Below are 19,746 nucleotides of genomic sequence, written 5' to 3'. Positions count from 1 at the left end.
CTTAACAGAAAATAGGTTTTTAAAACATATTCTCACTAACAAGTAAGGTATCACAGGTGCTGAAAGCCATAGGCTGTGCTTGTAAGAGCGGATTCTTACTCAGTCTTCCCTTCCCTGAAACAGAAAACACCAAGAGCTGAAGGATTATTAAAAGAGAAGCTCTGCTGCCACCTGCTTACTAAATTCTATTTAGCAGTTGAAGCAGCTTCTTGACTGAATCAGGAATTAACACAAATGCAGCTAAACTGCTTCAGTAGCAGCTCTGCGTGTGTGTTGTCGGCCAACATTCTTTTCTGTAATGCTTAAGAAAAAGGGTGCTAGGACTAATTAATGAATATTTTGCTTTACAGGGCTATATTAGAACTTTAATGTGTTTTCTCTTATCCTTTCATTGCCTGACTTTTCCAGTTCCTCCATCAAAAACTCAGTCTGAGCCTTCTCTGAACTATAGAGGTACTGTACAATGCTGCTGAGGGGAAGCTTCACTCTGTGTTTAACTTTTTCACTTCACTCTGTGTTTAATGTGGGTTTTCTAGGTAGATCTTTAAGAATGTGAAATGGCATAGAGAAACAAGCTATTTTTATCTATTTTGTTTTTCCAAAATGTTGCTTACATGTCTTGTGCTTCTGCTAATAATAAGCACATTCTGTGTGTACTGTCTCTTCAGCAATAGCCATTAGAACACCAGCAAGTAAAAAACTTGCTGTTTAACTGTTTTGTGGTATGGTGTATCTCTGTAGATTTCAAGCCTGTTCAGTTTACCTCAGTCATGATTAGGTAAATTTCAGAGTTACTAACATTTCCAGGGTCTCTTGGGTTCAAAATTTATTTATTAGCAAAGGCAGAAAATTTTGATGTCTGAGAGATCTTCCACTGAATTCAATTTATGTGCAGCAAAGCACTTTAATATCAAATGTACACATAGACATTGTCTAACTGAATAGATACTGACTTCTGAATTGGTACAATAGTTGGGCTTGAATTACATTATATTGGTACTTCTGCTTCCAGTCAAGTAAAAAATGTGTGTATTTAGTATGTCCTTTTCCCTACTGAGTCTGTTTTAATACAATGCTTAAATTAATTATCCTCAAGAAAGGTATGGTTGATTTCTAATGAGCTTTACTTCTTTGCTAGTAGACACAACATAAGCACAGTAAAACTGGATAACTTATTTAAATTTTTATGAAGAAAGTCCACCTCCAGTAGGTGTCAGCCATTGAGCAAATCTTAGCTCACGGCCTCTTGGCCTCACTAATGGCAGCACTATTCCCCCTAATGGTCTGTCATTACTTGCTGTGGCTTCCTCTTATATAGAGATCAATGCTAGATGAAATATCTGCTGCATTTATTTTAGAAAAAGTTATACATATTAATAAAGTATAATTATTTTGATATTATATGCATTACTTCAGTCCCAATTTAATTGGATTACACAGTGCTCAATGACAGTGTTGGTGATCAGCTGCTACGTTAGCCTTTCCACTGCATTGTTTGTACTTGAAGACTATGTAGTTGTAGTTGAACACTATGCAAGTAAATGAATCATAATCCATATCTAGATACAACCCAGCCCCAAGCATAAATCAGCATAGCTAGTGCTTATTATTTAAGAAAATCATTAACTCATTACTGTATTCTTTGCAGTGCAGTTGTAGCCTTTCTTAAGGATAGTTTCTCCTTGTTGTCCATTGTGTTCATTGTTTATGTTTAACACCTTCTGACACATGGCATTGTTTACATGCAAAAGTGATCTGTGTGAAAATCACTTTGATTTTATGCAAATAAGTTTACAAAAGTTCTGGGATGAGGTTTTTTTCAGTAAAACTTTATTTTGTGTCAACAAGTAAGTCATTTTAAATTGAGTTTTAATTGTTATTAAGCAAATATTTACAAGAGCAAGTGGGGTTTTATTTCCCTGTGAACTAAAATTTTGAATACTAGTGGAATAATCTGATGTGATTGGAATCAGGAGGAAAGATTTATGCAGAGTCCATTTTAAAAAGTTAGAAGGCTTCATCATCTGTGTATTAAATGGGCAATGTTTTTTCTGTGTTGTGAGTGTGTCATTTTGCTCATCCAGCTTGTGGATGAGAAACTCAAGGGGGAAATTGTAGGGATACTAAATGGTATGAGAGTTCATGCAAATTCTTGAGCAGGTTCAAGGAAGACATATATGAGTTCTTACAGCCTGAAATACCTATAAAAATCCGCTCTTTTCCCACCTAAAGTAAAAGCACCAAGATAAGAAGGATGACCACAACCAGCTAATTCAAATTCTATCGAGTGCCTTGTTTCCAAGAGGAGGGTCTTTTTCTTCTCCTTGGAAACAGGGGGAAGAGCTTTATCTGAATTACACATTTAGAATCTCTTGTTTAATTTCACAGTATTAAGTCAGACCTATGAATTTTTAAAGGTACTCACCAGTATATCTTTTTTTTAATGAATTGTTAAAGGTACTCACCAGTATATATTTTTTTAGGTGTTTGGGGATTTTTTAGTATTATGGTACTCTATGAGATTTAAGTAATACATCTAACAAGCATTTCTGAAGTTGTAAGCAATTTGCTCACGTTTTGCCTTTTAATAAGGGTTACTGGATTGTGATTGAAAACCTAGTGCACTATATTAAATTATTCCATTAGGTTTTGGAATATACTCAGAACACGTGAAAGTTTGATGACAAAGTAAGTGCAGAACCTGGCTTTTACTTAGATAATCCAGTCCATAACATCTTCAACTCATAAAAATCCAGCATTAGCCCAGGACATTTTAAAGTACTCATTTTGTGAATCTTTATTTCAAAAAAATAACAACTATTCCATTAAAATTTTTTCAGAGCCAAATCGAAAGGCTTCAGTAAGCAGTGATGCAATAGAGAAAGAAAAGACAAGACTTTTGGGATTGTTTAATGCTGATAGAAGAAGCAGCCAGGTAAGTGTCCAGCAGTGTACTGCTCACTTTCTTTCCAGACCTGTTATGTCTGTAGGTGGTGGCATTTGTTTGCCCTGCTTTCCTTTTCCTTCCAGAGAGTAATGTGTTAACAGGGGCATAAACTATATGTGATCAGTGCAGCCTGATGGAGATATCACCTGCCTATTGAAGGAGTCAAGCATGTTGACCATTTACTTTCTTCTTTTTTTCTTTTTTCAATGTTGTGGGTTCAGTAGGTGTTAAAGAAGGGCACTAGTTTCAAGCAGCCTGTGTCTGCTTATTAGTAGTACTCACATTATAAAATGCATTTATGAAAGGACTGATGTAATACAGAACAATTTAATTACCAAGTAGATGTGTCCTATGTCCTCTTCTGTGCATGGGTGATGATCTCTTTTAGAGCATTCAGACCTCTCGGAAGCTCTGTGCAGTCACTCCATTGCCTTCTCCAAGTCTTTAAAGATGATGAATCAGGTGTAGAAGAAATAACTTCCAATACTGAACTGAAGGATCACTGTCTGCTGGGGTACATGTTAGCCATTTTAAACTTTGTATTCTTGAACTGAAAAATTTAGGAAAGCAATTTTGTATTAAATGATTAGAAGTAACTTCCAATACTGAACTGAAGGATCACTGTCTGCTGGGGTACATGTTAGCCATTTTAAACTTTGTATTCTTGAACTGAAAAATTTAGGAAAGCAATTTTGTATTAAATGATTCCGTTGAGATGCATTTATGAAGAATATTTCATGTACCACAGGGATGAAATACAGAAGAACTTTCTGACTTAACATAGAAAAAATAGTGGGCTTTTAACTTCATACTTTTTGCATTCTTTACTAAAAATATTGGTGTTAAATGATTTTGGACATAAAGTGTTTAATGCTCTAGGATGTCAGAGGAAAAAGGGAGCTTTCTTTTCTCTAGTTTAAACCCTCTAAGGCTTTTGGAGTGGAATTACAAAATGTGTATCTGATTAAGGGGCAGAAAGAAACATTTGCTTGTTAATGGACTGGTGTTTTACTTATCCAGTCATCTCAGTCACATTTGCAGAACTGTGACGGCTTTTCAAAATCTCTCACAATTGTCTGCCTTTTTATTCATGATTAAATTTGTGGTGCTTTTGCTAGGGAATAGAATCCTTTATGGACATTTTGAATTACTTATTTCTGTCATAGATACTAAATTATTCTTAATGTCTTATAAGGGACACATGGGAACTATTTTATGAGATAAGAAGACGGTCACTTTCAGAGTGTTCTTCCACTGTAAGAAATACTTCCGGTATAGAAGGGAAAAAGTATAACTAGAGACATAATACTGTATCTGCTCAGAATCAAGTAAACAAGAGATCTCAGCCTGAGCCTCTAGAGCACGCTGTGGGGCTGCAATTCCTCTGGAGGAAACAAACACATTACAGCATGCAGTTTCTGCATCATACTTTGTCCTCTCATTCTATTTCACTGAAATTGGGTGTGAAATCTGTGTCCTGGTAGTTCTAACTCCTGAAGCAGATCAGTTTTAACTTTTAAAGTATTAATGCTCACAATCTTAGCAAAGTTGCTATGAAATATCCTAATTCAATGGTTACTACAATAGATTTCTCACAGCCGAGTTGGAAAGCTGTTCAAAGATTGCGAGCTCCTCTCTTTTCTTCTGTTCTCTTTCTCTTGCTTATGAAAACAAAGGAGGTGATACTTTGAGTTTTTCAAAATAGTGAATTTGAAAAAATGCTAAGGAAATTGTGGGTGAATTAAATTCAAAATTCTATTTGACCTGGAAAAAAGTAGGAGCTGCACAAATTAGTATGAAAATCAGCTTCTAAATCTGAGGAAAAGTTCGAAGTCTTTCTTGCTGGTAGTTCTGACAAGTCAATTGATTTTTCTTGGTCATTTCTTTATTGGACACTTACTTTCAAATGACAGTTACTCTGTAGGAAAAGAAACTAAGTCAGTAGTTTTGTTTAGTTGAGCAAGAAAGTCACTGTTGCCTTCACAAACCTCCGGGAATTTAAAACGTGATAGATGGAAGAATTACTGAAAACTGAAGAATGACACAGCACACAGGAGCAATCAGGTGTTAATTAGACATAATATATCTGACTTTCTATTCTGAAAGCTTTCTAACCAAAACAGCAGGGAAACTGCTGAACAGACTTAGCAGGATGAGGACAAACTAATAAAACTCTTTTAATGAAAATGTTGGTAGGTTTATGAAGGGACTATGATGGGTTGCCTTGTCATTTCAGGGACCTGGAATCAAAAGCCCAGGGTACCTAAACTCTGCTCTTTATGGGTTTTTTACATTACTCTCCCATAAGGCTTAAGTTGGTTCTGTGTATTTTTTGTTTGTTTGCATTATGATTTGCAGTGGTGAGGTGTGTGTATGTAATGCATATTAGAAATATTTGACAGGAAGAATTGTTCAAAGTTCTGCACAGCAGTAGGACTGCAGACTTGCAGGCATTTGCAAGGGGAAGGCGATTTCTTTTGCAAGGGAAGAAGAGTGTTAGCCTGTGTTGCAAACTGTCCTGGATCAGATGTCACTGCACACTACAGGCCTATGCTCAGATTTCCGTGGCCGTGCACATGCTTTCTTTCTCAACTGGTTCACTGAGAGCAGTAATTGTGGTATGACAATACACCAGACCTAACTTTTCTAAAAAAAACCTTTCCATTATATTGAAAACACTGTGACATAGAATGAAAGGAAAGTCCTACTCTCATGGCTGGTACAAATTTGTTAAAAGTATTTCTTTGGTTAACTTTGTACTGGCAGGCTTAGTGCCAGATCAGGTATCATCTTGTTTTCTTCCATTCTAATTTTATGCTGGATCAGTTACCCTCTGTTCTCCTGCAGCTGGCATAAAAAGCATATAGGTGGCATGAACTCCATTTCTTTTCTATGTTAAATGTAGTCGTTTGCCTGAGGCTAAATCCAGATAAAATTGGCATTGCTAAACAATCAGTAGAGCAGAGGTGCTATGTAGACAATCATGGGATCTATGCTTATGTAAGGTGCATGCTAGCACACAGAAACAGTTCCTTCATAGGGAAATGGCAAGGAAGGAGCTCCCTGCTTGTTCCATTGTGTCTGTGGGTACAGCAGAGACTAGCAGTCTGATCCCTGATATTACAGGAATTAGTTACTCCCTATTTTTATAATTGCCTAAGAATTTTGTCTTTGTAGTCCTAAATATTTTTCCTGATGGCTTTCTTAACTCCTTGCCTACATCAGGGAATCTGCAGGCTACTTCAGAGTTTCTCAGCAATCAGGTCCAGCACTACTGAGACAGTTTGTCTTGGTTCAGTGATGAGGTTTGGTATTTTGCTCTGGCCTGTTTTTGCAGTTTTTTTTCCTTTGCTGCTGCTGTGTAGGACACTTGTTTGTGTTGCAGACAGAAGAATACTTGAGGATGAACAGAGATTGTGGTGAGGAGGATGTTTTTAGTTCTGCATCTACAAGTGAAGGAAGCTTGGATGTAAGTACTAACACAGCTTGTAGATGCTATTGCATTCTTATTAGCTCCTGCAGTTTGAATTAACCAGAAACCACTGCTGTTCCTGATGCATAGCCAAGTAGAAGTAGAAATAGCTTAAGCTTTAGCAGGCTTCGTTACGTGAGTGCACAGTTTGCATAACTTAATGAAGTTAAACTGTAATGCATTGTCTTCAAATAAAACTTGCTAGCTTCACTATGAATAAAGTTTCATTCAGTGTTAAATTCCAAGCAGTTGCAAGAAAGAAGAACATGGGTGTTGTGACATCAGTGACAGTCCTGTGTCATGCAAGAGAATTTTTGCCTTACCAACGCTATTTAAAACGGACTTTTCTTATAAAACTCCACCTTTCCTTTTCATCCCTGTATCTGACTTCTGCAGCATGGCAGCATTCTGTTTGTTTCATAAGGAGCTTGGGGGTGAAGAGCAAACACTGGAAAAAAACAAATAGGATTTTTGTTAATTATGTCAGTAGGGTTTGGGGTACTAAAACCCTGTGAACCACATTTAGAAACATTGAGTGATTGACAGCGTACCAATTTATGAGGATCCAAATAGGAAGGTATCAGATTAGGAAGTGTGAATCCTAAATATTTTCTCAGATGGTTTTGGTGGTATAGTAATTATAATAAACGGCACATCTTTTTATTACTTTTTAAAATTATTTGACTTTTTGTTATCATATTTTCAAAACCTAAAGAAGACTGATGATGTGATAGGAGTTTGAAATGTGAGGTTCAGCTCTGAATCCCCTTTTCATAAATAGATCTTTGTAAAAGGAGTGTAGATCTGCAAAATATAAAACTCAGTAGCCACAGAGGATGACAGAGAATTGTAGAAAAAATGAAGGAGTAAGAGAACAAATCCCAGATCAAGAATAATATGAGAGGATTACAAAAGTAGAAATAGATAGAAAATTGATTTGCTATGAGTGTAAAAACACCAAACTGCAAATCTGTGAAGACTTCAAAAGAAAAGATTACTGAAATGGAAAACCTGCTTGTAATACTAAAAATTTGGGCAACACTATAAAGATGAATAGATTAATAGGCCTTTGTTACTGAAGGAAACTCCTAGAAGAGGGTGATCATGAGTAATTGAAATAGACTAAGTAAAAGCATAGAAAAAGCATCACAAACACTGCCAAAATAAAATAATTTTGTGCTTTGTATTCACTGCCATTATAAATTAATCTCAATACTTTGATACCCAAGTACTAGAAAAGAGCGAGGAGAAAGAGTAGGAATTACAAGTAAGAATATGATGGTAAAGGTGTGTGGTGCTTTCCCCAGAAGAGAGACATCACCTTATTTTTCTTGAAAATTTTATAGGTAAAATTGTAAATTTTTTTTTCCTCCTCTTACATTGATGAAAAAATATTTCAAAACCATTTTGAACATGTAAATGTCTTCCAAAGGTGCCAGTTTATAGGGAGGAAAGGGCTCTTGAAGAGGCAAAAAGGTTTTCTTTTCATTCAATTAAATGAGCATGTCAGGGATTTAAATTTTTCCCACTTTCTTCATGAGAGGAATTAATCTTGAAGAACAGTGTAGCCCTTGTTCAGTGTTTGTCTTTCACTTCTGGTTTGACACCTGTGTTTGTATGAGCACCAATCCTGCTAATACATGAGCACATGAAGAAATATGTTGACCTTGTTGCATTGAATTTGGCAGTATTCTGTTCAAGCTTGTAGAAAGTGTTTTAAATAAGTCTAACAGATTCACTCAGCAGCACAGAAATTCCATCTTTTCAAGAGGCTAGATGCGCTTCAAGAAAAAGTTCAACAGTTGTGATTCCTTAGGAGAAAAATTTAAAAATGTTGCAAACTTGATACAGATAGTTACCATAGATAACTTTTATTAAGATAAATTCAAATGGAAATACCAGCAAAACACTTCATCATTTTAAAAGTTTAGCTTAGCAATTCCTTATGGACTAGATTTGATTTCCTCAATCATTCTGAGTAATTTATTATTCTGTTTGTTCAAAAGATACCTCATTTACCTCAGTGGAACTAAGTATCGCAGTTACAACTAAGTGGTATCTTACATGGGCATACATGTGAAATATGTATTTAGAGATCATTATATAGAAGTTTCATTGCTGAGATAGGATTGTGGGCAAAATGTCATCCAGTAGAGGATTCCTCTTTTGTGGGTACCTTGGGTCTGCTCTCTAGTACTGTTTTGGGTCATCTTGAAAGGATTTTGGTTTTGCTGTGTGGGAACCAAAGGCAGTTTCAGTTTTATTTCTGAAAGAAAAATACCTTGCCATGGCTTTTGGTACAGTACCAGGAATTACATTGACTGGATCAAGAAAATTTTTCTTGCCTATAGAGAAATAGTTAATTTGTGAAGTACTACCAAGGTAAAGGCATGAATTTTCATATGCCCAGTTTAAATCCTTTTCTCACTATTATGGGGTTGGGGTACCTACCATACTGAATTGTAGAAAAGAAAAGTTAATGATTCTATTCTGGAGTTGATTTGCTTCTTTGTTTAAACTGGGCAATATGAAGAAATGGAATAAAAGTATAAGAAATAATAGATGCTTAGTTGTTTATTCAAGCACAAGTTATATTCCTTTTTTAATCACCAAACCATTCTCAGTGGCATATTTATCTAATTATTATTTGAATTATTAATGACTCTAAAAATACTATCAGTTGTTGATGAAGAAGCAAATTTTCAAAGTCAAGATGGCAAAGTCAACATTTATGCTTGAGGTGAAGGGACACTTTTTCACAGTATCAGCAAAAGTAAAGGTGAAAAGAATTTGATATCCTAGAGGGGGAGTAAAGAAATGTACAAAATTTTGTCCATGAAAATTCTCAAAGTGCAGCAGTTCATTACACCACACACCAGTGCAGGACACAAAATCCAACCCCTGTATTGTAAATGCAGCAGAAATCCTTTCCCTTAATCTGGGAAGAAAAACAAATCAGTTTTGTGCTAAGCAGATCAGTTTTATATCCAGGCTGACTTTTCACAACACAAATGCTATTGAAATACACAACATCAGGTAAAGCAGTTGGAAGCTGCAGCACAGCTAAGTGTATGCAGCTTTGCCTGTGCCGAAGGCAGACTGTCAGAGCTCGAGTTCAGGGCAGCGGGAAAAAAAAGGAACTTGAGTTCTCTCTGCCGCTTGGTGTCACTGTCCTCATATAAACAGTTGATCAAGATAAAACACGGTATTGGAACATGGTACTAAAATTAGCCGGTTTTATTTTTGGGGCCTTCGTGTTTTCATAAATCAAGAGTGAAAAAACACGTCCCAAGTGCTGAACGATGTGTAGCTCTGATGTGGACTTTGTTTATGTAATATATCAGCTTGGGAACAAATGTTTAGAAGTACAGCCAGGAACACTTATCTGAGGTTTTGAAACTTCAGCACAAAGTCTTATCACACGGGGTTTCTCTAGTTCAAACAGGGCTGCAGCAGTGCAATGTTGGAGGATCTTCATGAGCACTTCATCAGCCCCATTTTAAAAATAACTAGTTTTCAGTGTATTTCAGAATGTAAGTTTTACCCATTATGGAATCAATTAATTAAATAAAGCAAATAGTCCGGTAGTTCTCTGCTTGATGAGTCTGTCATGCGATGATTATATAAGTTCATATGCAAAACTACAAGAGGAAAAGAAACATGTAATTTAAAATACCAAAGCTATCAGATATTTTGAAGATATGTGTGGGGGATTTTTGGTTTGTTTTTATTTCATAAAACAAATATACCTGAATAATTGCAAGATTGTTCTCCAGAAAGTTCTGTTCTGTTCTCGAGAAGAAAATCATCAAGAATTTTGCTACATTAATAATCCTGTCAATCACTTCTTTAAGTGGTAGCAGCAACTCTTTTCCATATAAGGGCTTTAAAAATATTTATGATTTACCTTTTCAGAGCCGTGTACTCTAGCTGTAACTTCTATGCCCTCTTTGATGGCAGGAGTTACACCATTCATGGTACACTTTGTCAGTTCAGAATGGGTGAAAAGAGAATCGGATACAGTCAGGTGAATGTTATTTCTCTTCAACCATGTCAGGTCCCAGGTGATCAGGTAATATCTTTTCCTGTCAGGGATTTCATGTCACACAGGCAGGTACTGTTCAGGGCAATAGGAATGAGATTACTGGCCATGTCATCTAGGTGGAAGTTAACAGCCATCCGCTTGTAATATTTCCTTGTGTTTGGCAATCGCCTTTGCTTTAAATTCCTGGTTTCATGTTCTCCCTTCTTGGTCTCCTGACAACACTTAGAGTGGGTTTATTTCTTGTTAGTAGGGACAAATCCTGGGATACTTATGTTGCATTTTGTAGAGTTAAAGCTGTCTTTGCTCTGTCCAGGATATAGGTTGTGATCTGCCCTTGAAGCAATGTTTGATAGTGTAATTTTGTTTGCAAAGTATGAAACTCAACAAACTGAGTATGGAAAGTTGTCTAAATGCTGCAGCAGTCAGGGCTGTTAGCCCCGGTCTTTTGTTAAAGGGTACCTGTAAGCTGGTAGGTAGATGCCAGAGGATGACACTAGGGAAGATACAGTTATAAATATTTTCATTTGTGCAGCTGTTGACATGATTAGAAGCAAAAGAGATCTAATAAATACCGTATATCTCAGCATAAGGTTCACCATCACAGTAGAGTTAGTTTTATTTTGATAACCTGTGATACACTGTGGGGAAAAAAAAAGAAAAACTCATTACTGTTAACTTGCCTTGGTAAGAAAAAAGGTTTACCCAAGGCTTAAGCTGGCATTGAGAGAATTTCAATAGTAAGGATGCCAATGACCAACTTGAGTTCTCCTTATCTACTGATGGACAGGAAGCAATATGCGTTATATATAGTAAGAGAAATTAAACTTGAATACAAGAGGGAGAAAAATTTGCATGGAAATTTCACTGGGAGCACGCAATTAAAATTACTTGAAATCCTTATCATCCCCTAATCTACAAAACATGCAAAAATGCCTAGAGGATGAGCTACATGTACTTTATTCTGTCTCAGAGCAGAGTTATAGATTAGGCAGATCATGAAGGTGCCTTTCAGCCAGGCTATGGCTGCAGGAGAGATGCAGATGTACCCACCTCCTTTTGTGGTGTGCACTTACAGGATATTAACTGTCTTCACTCCTGTGAATCATAGATGGTCTTGCATATTATAGTATCTTTAGGTTTTTCTTACAGTATGTGATAGCAGAAGGCAGGACCTTGAAACAGTGGCTGCCTGCCACCACCACACTTCAAGTTTTTCCTCCACAATGTGGTGTTACTAGACATCTTCAAAGAAAAGATCCTTGGAGTTAGTGTAAAAAAAGTCATCTCAGAACCAGCCAAACTACTCTGGCTAAAAAAAATTAAAAAAAAAAAATAGCCCGAGGCAGACACCTGGAATGGAAAGTCTCAGATCCATGGCTAAAGCATGGTGAAGTTACAAGCTATTAAAAACAGTATCTGGTGAAGAGACATGTCAGCTGACCCCTGTTCTGTCTGTGCTGCTCAGCTGGTATTTGCCAACTTCATGCATTCAAAAATCACTTGTCAGCTCTTGTCCTCACCACACAAAAGTGGCTTAAGATAATGAGATTTGAAAAGAAACATTAAGGGTGGACTTCCCTCCATTTGACTTCTGAGTGTTAAGTTTGTAGAAGTTGGATTTAAACTTCTTTTTGTGACCATGAAGGTTTTTTATTTTTTAAATAAAATATTATCAGGTAGTCAGTGGTTACCAGAACCTGTGTGTTTATTTCAAAATGTGTGGTTCAGAGTTAAATCTTTACAACTCTTGATGTTCATGTTGCTTTTAAAAAGATAGGTCATAATCTTCAGGTCCTGCAGTGGTTTTAGCTGGAGATTTTGAAGGAAATATTGTCAAGAAGCATTCTGATATGAACAGAGAAATGGACTAAGTCAAACCAAAAGGACTTGAGTAGTGTTATATCTACAAAAGGAATTGGCAACAGCTATGCCTGGCAGTGCCTGTTTTAAATACCTGACAGTGTGGGTGTCTGGACCCTGAATCTCAGCAGCTGAGAGTCAGATTTCCCAAGTTTTGAATCCACTAAAATCTTCACAGCAAGAGTTGCTTGTTAAACTCTGCCCATCTGTGTCTGTTACCTGCCTCTGCTCAAGATTCAAATCTCAAATCAGCTGTTAGATTCAGGTATTTAAAGCTTTTACTCTAGAGCATTACCTCCTACCACTGTTTTCCAAAATGTTGAGTGACCTAAGTTCTCTTTTTTGCCTTTAAAGATATCAGCACCAGGGAATTATTTCCTCCTTTGCAAAAAAGAAAACCAAACTGCTTGCTGGGCTGGAGACTGCCTGGAACAAAGCTGTGAGGTATTCTTGATGTGGGAAGCATCCTTTTGTAAAAATACCCAAATATTCAGTGACTCAGAGAGCAAGAGCAAGCTTAACTATTCAGACCAGTAATGAACCAACTTAAGTGCAGTGGCAGCTCTGGCTTCCAGTGCCAGAGATGTTTTTCTGTGTTTTATGCTAAGCAGATGTTACATCCAGCAAGTAAGTAGTCACTAAAGCTAGAACTGGAGGAGCCAAATGGCTTCCTGCCCAGATGAATGCCCTGATCTCAGTCTCTTTTTAGCTAAACTCATGTTCATGTCCTTGAGCAGAGAGTAGTTTTGCTCTCCTCACAAGAGGGGAAAGTTTGTAATTTCTCACCTAAACAATGGTTTTGGACCTGGATTTACCATACTCTTACTGAATCATCAAACTTGTGGCAGGGGTTTGGAGTCAAGAGGTAAATACCATTGCTGCCTTTTCAGGCAGTTTCATTTTTGTGAAGCCCAGTTGCTTAGTTGTGCTTTAAACATATCTATTGGATCAGGCCCCTTGGCTGACAAAGAAGGAGATTTGTACATTTTATGGATCCTGTTGGAACTTAGGCAGGAGGTTAGAAGCATGGTTTCTCCACACTTTATATGCTCAGCATGCCCAGAAGCAGAATTCAGGCACCAAAAGGGAAGCGAGCACATCAGGGGGATATGTGTCAGGCTTATTGATGGGAAAGCACAAACCATTGTGATTTAGGGAGGCATAATCTAACAGGAGCATGCTAAGTTAGGCTTGTGTGTGGCAATTCCAGACCTGGGCTGTATGGCATCATTCTCTGCACGGTGATGTACCCAGCCAGTCTGGCGTAAGTTGGCTCAGATATCTCCCTGGGATGTTTAATTAAGACCTGGTGACACACCCTTAACCACCCAAATCCTTTTATGTCTGATTCATCTTTTGTTACTGATTTCACTGAAAAGTTCTGAAGTTAACTCATAAAAAAAAAAAAAAAGGTAGAATAAAGCAGCAGCTAATAAGACCAATGGCTTTTAATTTGCATTAATAAAAGCACATTAAATAATACCCAAAGACAAACTCAAAATTCCACTTGAGATTTTTCTAGTGACATGTCAACCACTCAGGCTTTGCTTTCTTGGTAATTAATATTACCAGAACCCCTTAATAGTCTGTAATAGCCTTGTAATTCACATTTGGTCATAACACATTCAGCATATTGTTCTTAGTGGCAAGCATGCAGTGGTCTGGAAAATACCACCTTTAAACAAAAGTTTATACCAGGATCAGGCTTTTCACAATTGGAATTTCTTGTCAGGTTTTCCAGTGGTAACTACTGTAGTGAAAGGATTTGTGTGTGTTTATGCCAGTGCCCTTTACTAGATGAAATCAGAAACAACTAATAGTATGTCATTGATTCCATATTTCTAATATACAATGGAAATTTTTTTAGGCAGTAAAACCTGTTTTGTAGTGGCATAATCTGAATCCCATGTAAACATAGATTCATTATATTAGTCTAAAATATCCTATTAGCATATGTAGATTTTAGATACAGCAAAAATTTTCAGCACCAGTTAAGGTATAATTTCTTTTCTTTTGCAAACAATTTCTGAGGCATGAGTGCTAATAGGATTTGGTTTCTTTCCAGCCTTTTCTGTGGACAGTGAAGACTCGATTTCATTAAAAGTAGTGGCATACAATAACATTTCTTTTAATTAGATGATCTCATGATTTCCACACATATTTGTTCTGTGCATTATTGTTAGTTGGCAAAACTGAGCTGCTTGGTAGCGTGTGAAACCATATGTCTCAATAACATCTCATGGCAGGTAAGGGAGGATTTGTAAAACACTTGCTGACAGGACACAATGCATTTTACTTTGATGGGGAAGTTTTCCTAAGTCAACTTTATGGCTTAGTTCTCTCATGCAAAGTCAGACCTACATAACACTTAGTGGCTCTTACAGGTCTTCCTTTAACTCAGAGTTGTCTGTATGAAGCAAAGACTGTGAAGCACTGAATGTGCTTCTCTGTGTGCTTTGCACTTGTTCATCACTACAAAAAGAGATCATCTAACACCTGTAGCCTGTTTTGTATTCTTTCTTCTTTTCTTCCTTTATTTAATAGACAACTGTTACATTAGGTCTTTTAAGTCTTTTACATGCAGTTGCAATGCTGTTCCTCCCCTTGGAGCTTAGCAGAAAGGACTACAAATAATTTCAGCCATTGAAATGTTTCAAGAATATAATACTTCATTTGAATTCTAAGAAACATATTGGGATGAGAACTGAAGCAGAGCGAGTGTGGCAAATAGTGATCAATCTTTTTAAAGACTTTTCAACATTATGAAGTAGTCAGTTCATCTTTCTTGAATATTTTTTTCAATGTCATTTGCACTTTTAAGCAGATTTAAAAACACTTGGGCAAACTAAGGAAAATATTTCTGATTTTGTAGGTGGTCAGCTGGAAGGGCAGAAGAGAAAGAAGATCAAGGCAGGTAGCAAGACATAGCCCTACAGAAGTCTTAAATAGGAAATTAGCTGTAGGCATTGGCCCCACTGACTTTTTTGGTGCCATCCCAAGCATCTGTTGAGGTGTTTTGCTGGTTCAGAATCTCAGTGACCTGCTGTGAGCCAGGTGTGACCAGTGTGTAGGTTATAAATTGTGTAGGTAGTCTCTGAAGTACACTGACACAGTGAGATGGAGAGATTGGCAGTAGATTTATGTTGTTAGTGTGAAATTCCCCACACCCCCTTCTCTGATGGCAGCATTTTTTTTCTTTCCATCCCAGCAAATGCTCAGATATCATCTTGACTTCAGTCTCCCCCAGTTTCAGTGCAGAGATGGTGTGATTTCATTGACTCTAAATGGAGCTTGTTCTGATTTACAGCTGTTTGCACAGGACAAGAGTCAGGCCAGTAAATGGACTGTGGAGGTTTGCCTTGTAAAAACCTAATGGCAATGGATTTGACAGAAGGGGGGAGGGAAGAAGAAACATTTAAGACTATTTATTAATCAAGAATTCCAGCAGGGAGGCTTTTCTTGCTTGATTCTGGCAAATGTACAGATGAGAGATATTGTGCAGAGGCTGTTTCTGCACAAGCAGAGAAAGCCCTTCAGATGTAAACATTTGAGCAGCTGGCATGGGAGATTAGTGCACCAGCAGTGGGAGGGGGATAATAGTGGATAGTGGTGCTGTCTACATTTAACAAATGATAAACAAGGTCCTTGTTCTAGTTTAAGGGCTACAGGTCAGAAAGACGATATCAACTAAAAATACTGGCAGTTGTACAAGTCAGACAAAGTTGTTAACTAGTATTTAATTAAAAGCAACTTGCCTATCCAAAGTTCTGATACCTTCTTCCCCCCTCATCCAAAAGTGGGGGGGGGGGGGAAAGGGAGCTGGGAAAATATATCCTATGCAACTTCTTTGAGTTAGGAAGAAAAAAAACCACTTTATCCTCTGTCTATGAAAAGGCAATACTTTGGGACTTCTTAATGATTTTTGTTTTGATTGTGAACTTAATGGATTGTTCTACTTTTAATTTCCTGTGGCTGAAAATTACATCAAAGAAAGAATCATGCTAAGAGTGAAAGTAGAGGTCTTTTAGCTTTTTAGACATGTTCATATGTTGTTCAATATGTGTTTTGGTTTTTTAAACCCCTGCCAATTATTTAGAGAACTAATTATATATCAGTGTAGGGTATGTGATCATGCATTGGGTTCTCTGGGTTTTGGTTTTCAATCTGTTTTGATCATGCTTTAAAAAAAAATCCTTGCTATTTGTTGGGATCCAGTTCATATGTGTTTTGTTGAAGGTCCTTTACTTGCTTCATTTCTTTAACAGAAGAGTTTGAAGTATGGCTATCTGGAGCCAAATTTTATGTGTAAAAAATCAGAGCTATGCTTTCTTACCTGGCATTGTTATGATTTTCATTGAGCTTGAAAGTACACTGAAGAAACAATTTTCTGGAGAAATGACAGTGGCAGCATAATTTAGAGTATTACTACTTTCTTTTGGCATCATACAGTTATATTGACCTTGGGAGACTCGATGCAGAACTCACTAGAGCCAATAGAAAAATTCCTGCTGGTTTTAACTGGCTTTGGACTATGTCCTTTATGAGTTGCTAGTCATTATCTACACTAGTCCATTTTAGAATCATTCCTTCTTGTCCTACTTCAGGTTTGCAAAAGTCTTCTGACACTTTCACTGTAATCTCTTAAAATGTAAGACCTTCATTGCTTTTTGATGGACAGGTGGCACAGATAAACCCCTTGAAGTTGCCTAATTTATAGAGAGTTTTCTCACTGGGGAAGGAGAAAACCCCAAAGTAAACATGTTAAGTCTTGTAGAAGATGAATTGCAAACAGTGGCAAAGGAAGGGAGTGGCTTTCACCAACCAATAATTTGTTGCAAAAGCAGGTTTTTCTTTGTTATCTGAAGCAGTGCGTACCCACAAGTGAATTCCCAGCACTGGTTGCCCTATTTAGGCTGTAGTTGTGCCAGCTGAGGTCCAAGTGTCAGTATATGTTGTATCTATTTCCATGGGTTTTTAACTTCTGTAGTTAGTCAGTTAAATTTGGGACTGTGCTTGAAAAGTTTCTGCCAAAACTGAACAGTGGAGGGTTCCCTCCAGTGAACTGTAGTACACCATTCTGTGAAAATACATAGATTGGAGAGGTGTGATTTTTTTAGTACTTCACACTAAATTCACAAAGAAACAAGGCTATACGCAGTAGGAAAATTACTTTCTTGGGAATAATAAACATTGACAAGTCAAGCTCTGGCTTCCTAAGGACATATCACTTCTTTTGTTGGTTTTTTTTTTGACTTGGAGAAACCTTGCAGGCTTGCAAAGGAAGATAAAATTATGATTTTTTATATATGTATACACAAAGTGGGAAAAGAGTGAAGTAGCCTGGTCTCCAACACATCTGTACTTCCATTCCCTTTGTGGTATTATCCTATAATATTGCTTCACATTTATTTAGAAGATGGAGTGATCTAGACAAAGAGTTGAAAGAATAGCAAAAAATGCTCACAATAGGAAAAGACTTAAAGACCAATGGTATTAAAATAGTGTTCAAGCATTACTTTAAAGCAAATTCAAAGGGAGGGTCTTCTTCTTTATTCTTAGCCTGTTCCTCTGAACCAAATTAATGAATTTGCATGATTTTTGCCAGCATGATCAGGGTACTGATTTTTCTCTGAAGAGGATAGTCTTTGGAGCATTCTTCAAGATGGAGAGGAAGCTTGGATTTGAATTTCATGGTCCTGGAAGATTCAAATCCTGAAATGATTTCACTTGACTTCTTCAAAGTAGAAACATAGGTATTTTTCCATCCAAATTGATCACCTCCTTTGATGAGACAAATTTAATTTCTGCAGGTATCAATCTGTAAGTGTTATCAAACAGAAGGTGGCTGTGTACCATACCTGGATGTGCTCTATCCATTGTCCACCAGGAGGGTGTTGTCTTTAAACCTTCTCCCTACCCCTGTACTCTAACATGATGTCCTCCTGACTCCTTCACTTCTGACCACTGATGCTGATCTGGGACTAAATATTCAACTGTTATAATTCAAAGTGGTTTGTTGCCATCAGTTCCTGACCATCAAGCTGTAAGCGTGATGTGAGTTTGTCTTTTGATTTTGTCTTCGGCAGAAAGCTGTCATACCTTGTTAAAGGGTTGGTCTGCTCCAGTGCTGTATTTTGCAGTCAGAAGTTTTCATGAAACTCCTGAAAAGTGTGAAAGATGCAGAGAGCTAGGGAGCTTGCTTAGGCCAGCCCTTTGGGCTTCAGGATCAGCATATTTTACTCAGTGTGTAGAAGGTATATGTGCATTGAGGCACAAACATGGGTGCAGATATCAGGAAGAGCAACCCAAAGTGATAAGCTGTGTGCATACATCCCTGTGTTTGCGTGCAGATCCGTGTATGTGTGCACAGAGGTTATGTACATGCACACCTGCACATCCAAACTTCTGAAAGAGCTAATTGAAACTATAAAGTTCCTGGCTGCAGACTTCTGATTCATTGTTGCTAGAATCTTCTTAGTGACTCTGTAATTAGGATTTGTTTTAAGATTTGCACTAATTTTAGAGTTCAAAAGCTTATTTGTTCTTCTAATTTAGGTTTTAAAGTCTTCAGAGGTTATATTGTTTTTCAGTAATATCTTTGGCAGTGTTTTATCATTACAAAGTGTAAAGTTTCCTTTTTGAAAATTTGCTTTGACATTTGGATGATTGTCTCCCTCTAGCTAACCAGCTACAGTCACCACATGCTTCAAAGGGAAAAGTTGTTGCAGGAATGCATTGTAAGTTAGTAAAGTATTTGTGTCAGAGTTGGATTATAAGGACTGGAGCTGGATGCCAGATCCCTGAGCTTGAATAGATCAGAGCTTTGACTTCAGAGAAGTTCTGCAGATTGTGATGAAAATTTGCCTTTGAATCTCAGTAGATTTTCTTCATTCATCCACAGCTATAATAAGTAGAGATTTTTCAGAGGCCAATAGTCATATGTGTCAGAAGATACTGAAAGTTTTGAGGATTGATCATTCATGTTTCATTCTTCCAACAACACTTTCATTAAAATGTGGAGAAAACACTTTCTAATTCAAATGGAATAAACATACTTTCAGTAAAACACAGAAATTATTTTTCCAAAACCAAATAAATCCACACCCAGAAAGCTCATGCCAGGAACTATTCCATTCATAATTCTGGTCACCATAAAAATTGACTATGCAGACATTAAGGCAGATATTTTTAAATATTATGTTTTATGTAGAGTTTCCATCTTCTCCTCCAGCATAAATTGGCATATCTACAATGAAAATATATTGAAGATTATCAAGTCTAGTAGTTTAATAGTTTCTATATGTTAAAAGAATTTGCAGAGAATAACTTCTTCTGCAATAGTTTTTAAATATTTTGAATTCAGGAGGACATATATTGCAGATGTAGCAACTCCTGTCTTCCATGAACCAAAAACATTGGCTG

General features: G+C 37.0%; 1 protein-coding gene across 4 annotated transcripts in view; it reads left to right on the top strand.

Annotated features, from left to right (window-relative positions):
* The window catches only part of COBL (cordon-bleu WH2 repeat protein), a 156,465-nt gene that overhangs the window by 54,074 nt on the left and 82,645 nt on the right, over positions 1–19,746 (top strand). Inside the window, exons 5-7 of one of the 4 annotated variants that reach the window (XM_058808602.1) lie at positions 409–453; positions 2,841–2,935; positions 6,333–6,541. In XM_058808602.1, coding sequence (XP_058664585.1) covers positions 409–453; positions 2,841–2,935; positions 6,333–6,479 — 287 coding nt within the window. In that variant the 3' untranslated portion in view covers positions 6,480–6,541. Of the gene's footprint in view, positions 1–408; positions 454–2,840; positions 2,936–6,332; positions 6,542–19,746 lie in introns of those variants that run through there. The other 3 variants (XM_058808594.1, XM_058808611.1, XM_058808618.1) reach the window with 3 other exon arrangements.

Source organism: Ammospiza caudacuta, chromosome 1, assembly GCF_027887145.1.
Source record: "Ammospiza caudacuta isolate bAmmCau1 chromosome 1, bAmmCau1.pri, whole genome shotgun sequence".
In the NCBI taxonomy this organism is placed as follows: domain Eukaryota; kingdom Metazoa; phylum Chordata; class Aves; order Passeriformes; family Passerellidae; genus Ammospiza; species Ammospiza caudacuta.
This window is presented reverse-complemented; position numbering and strand designations above follow the sequence as displayed.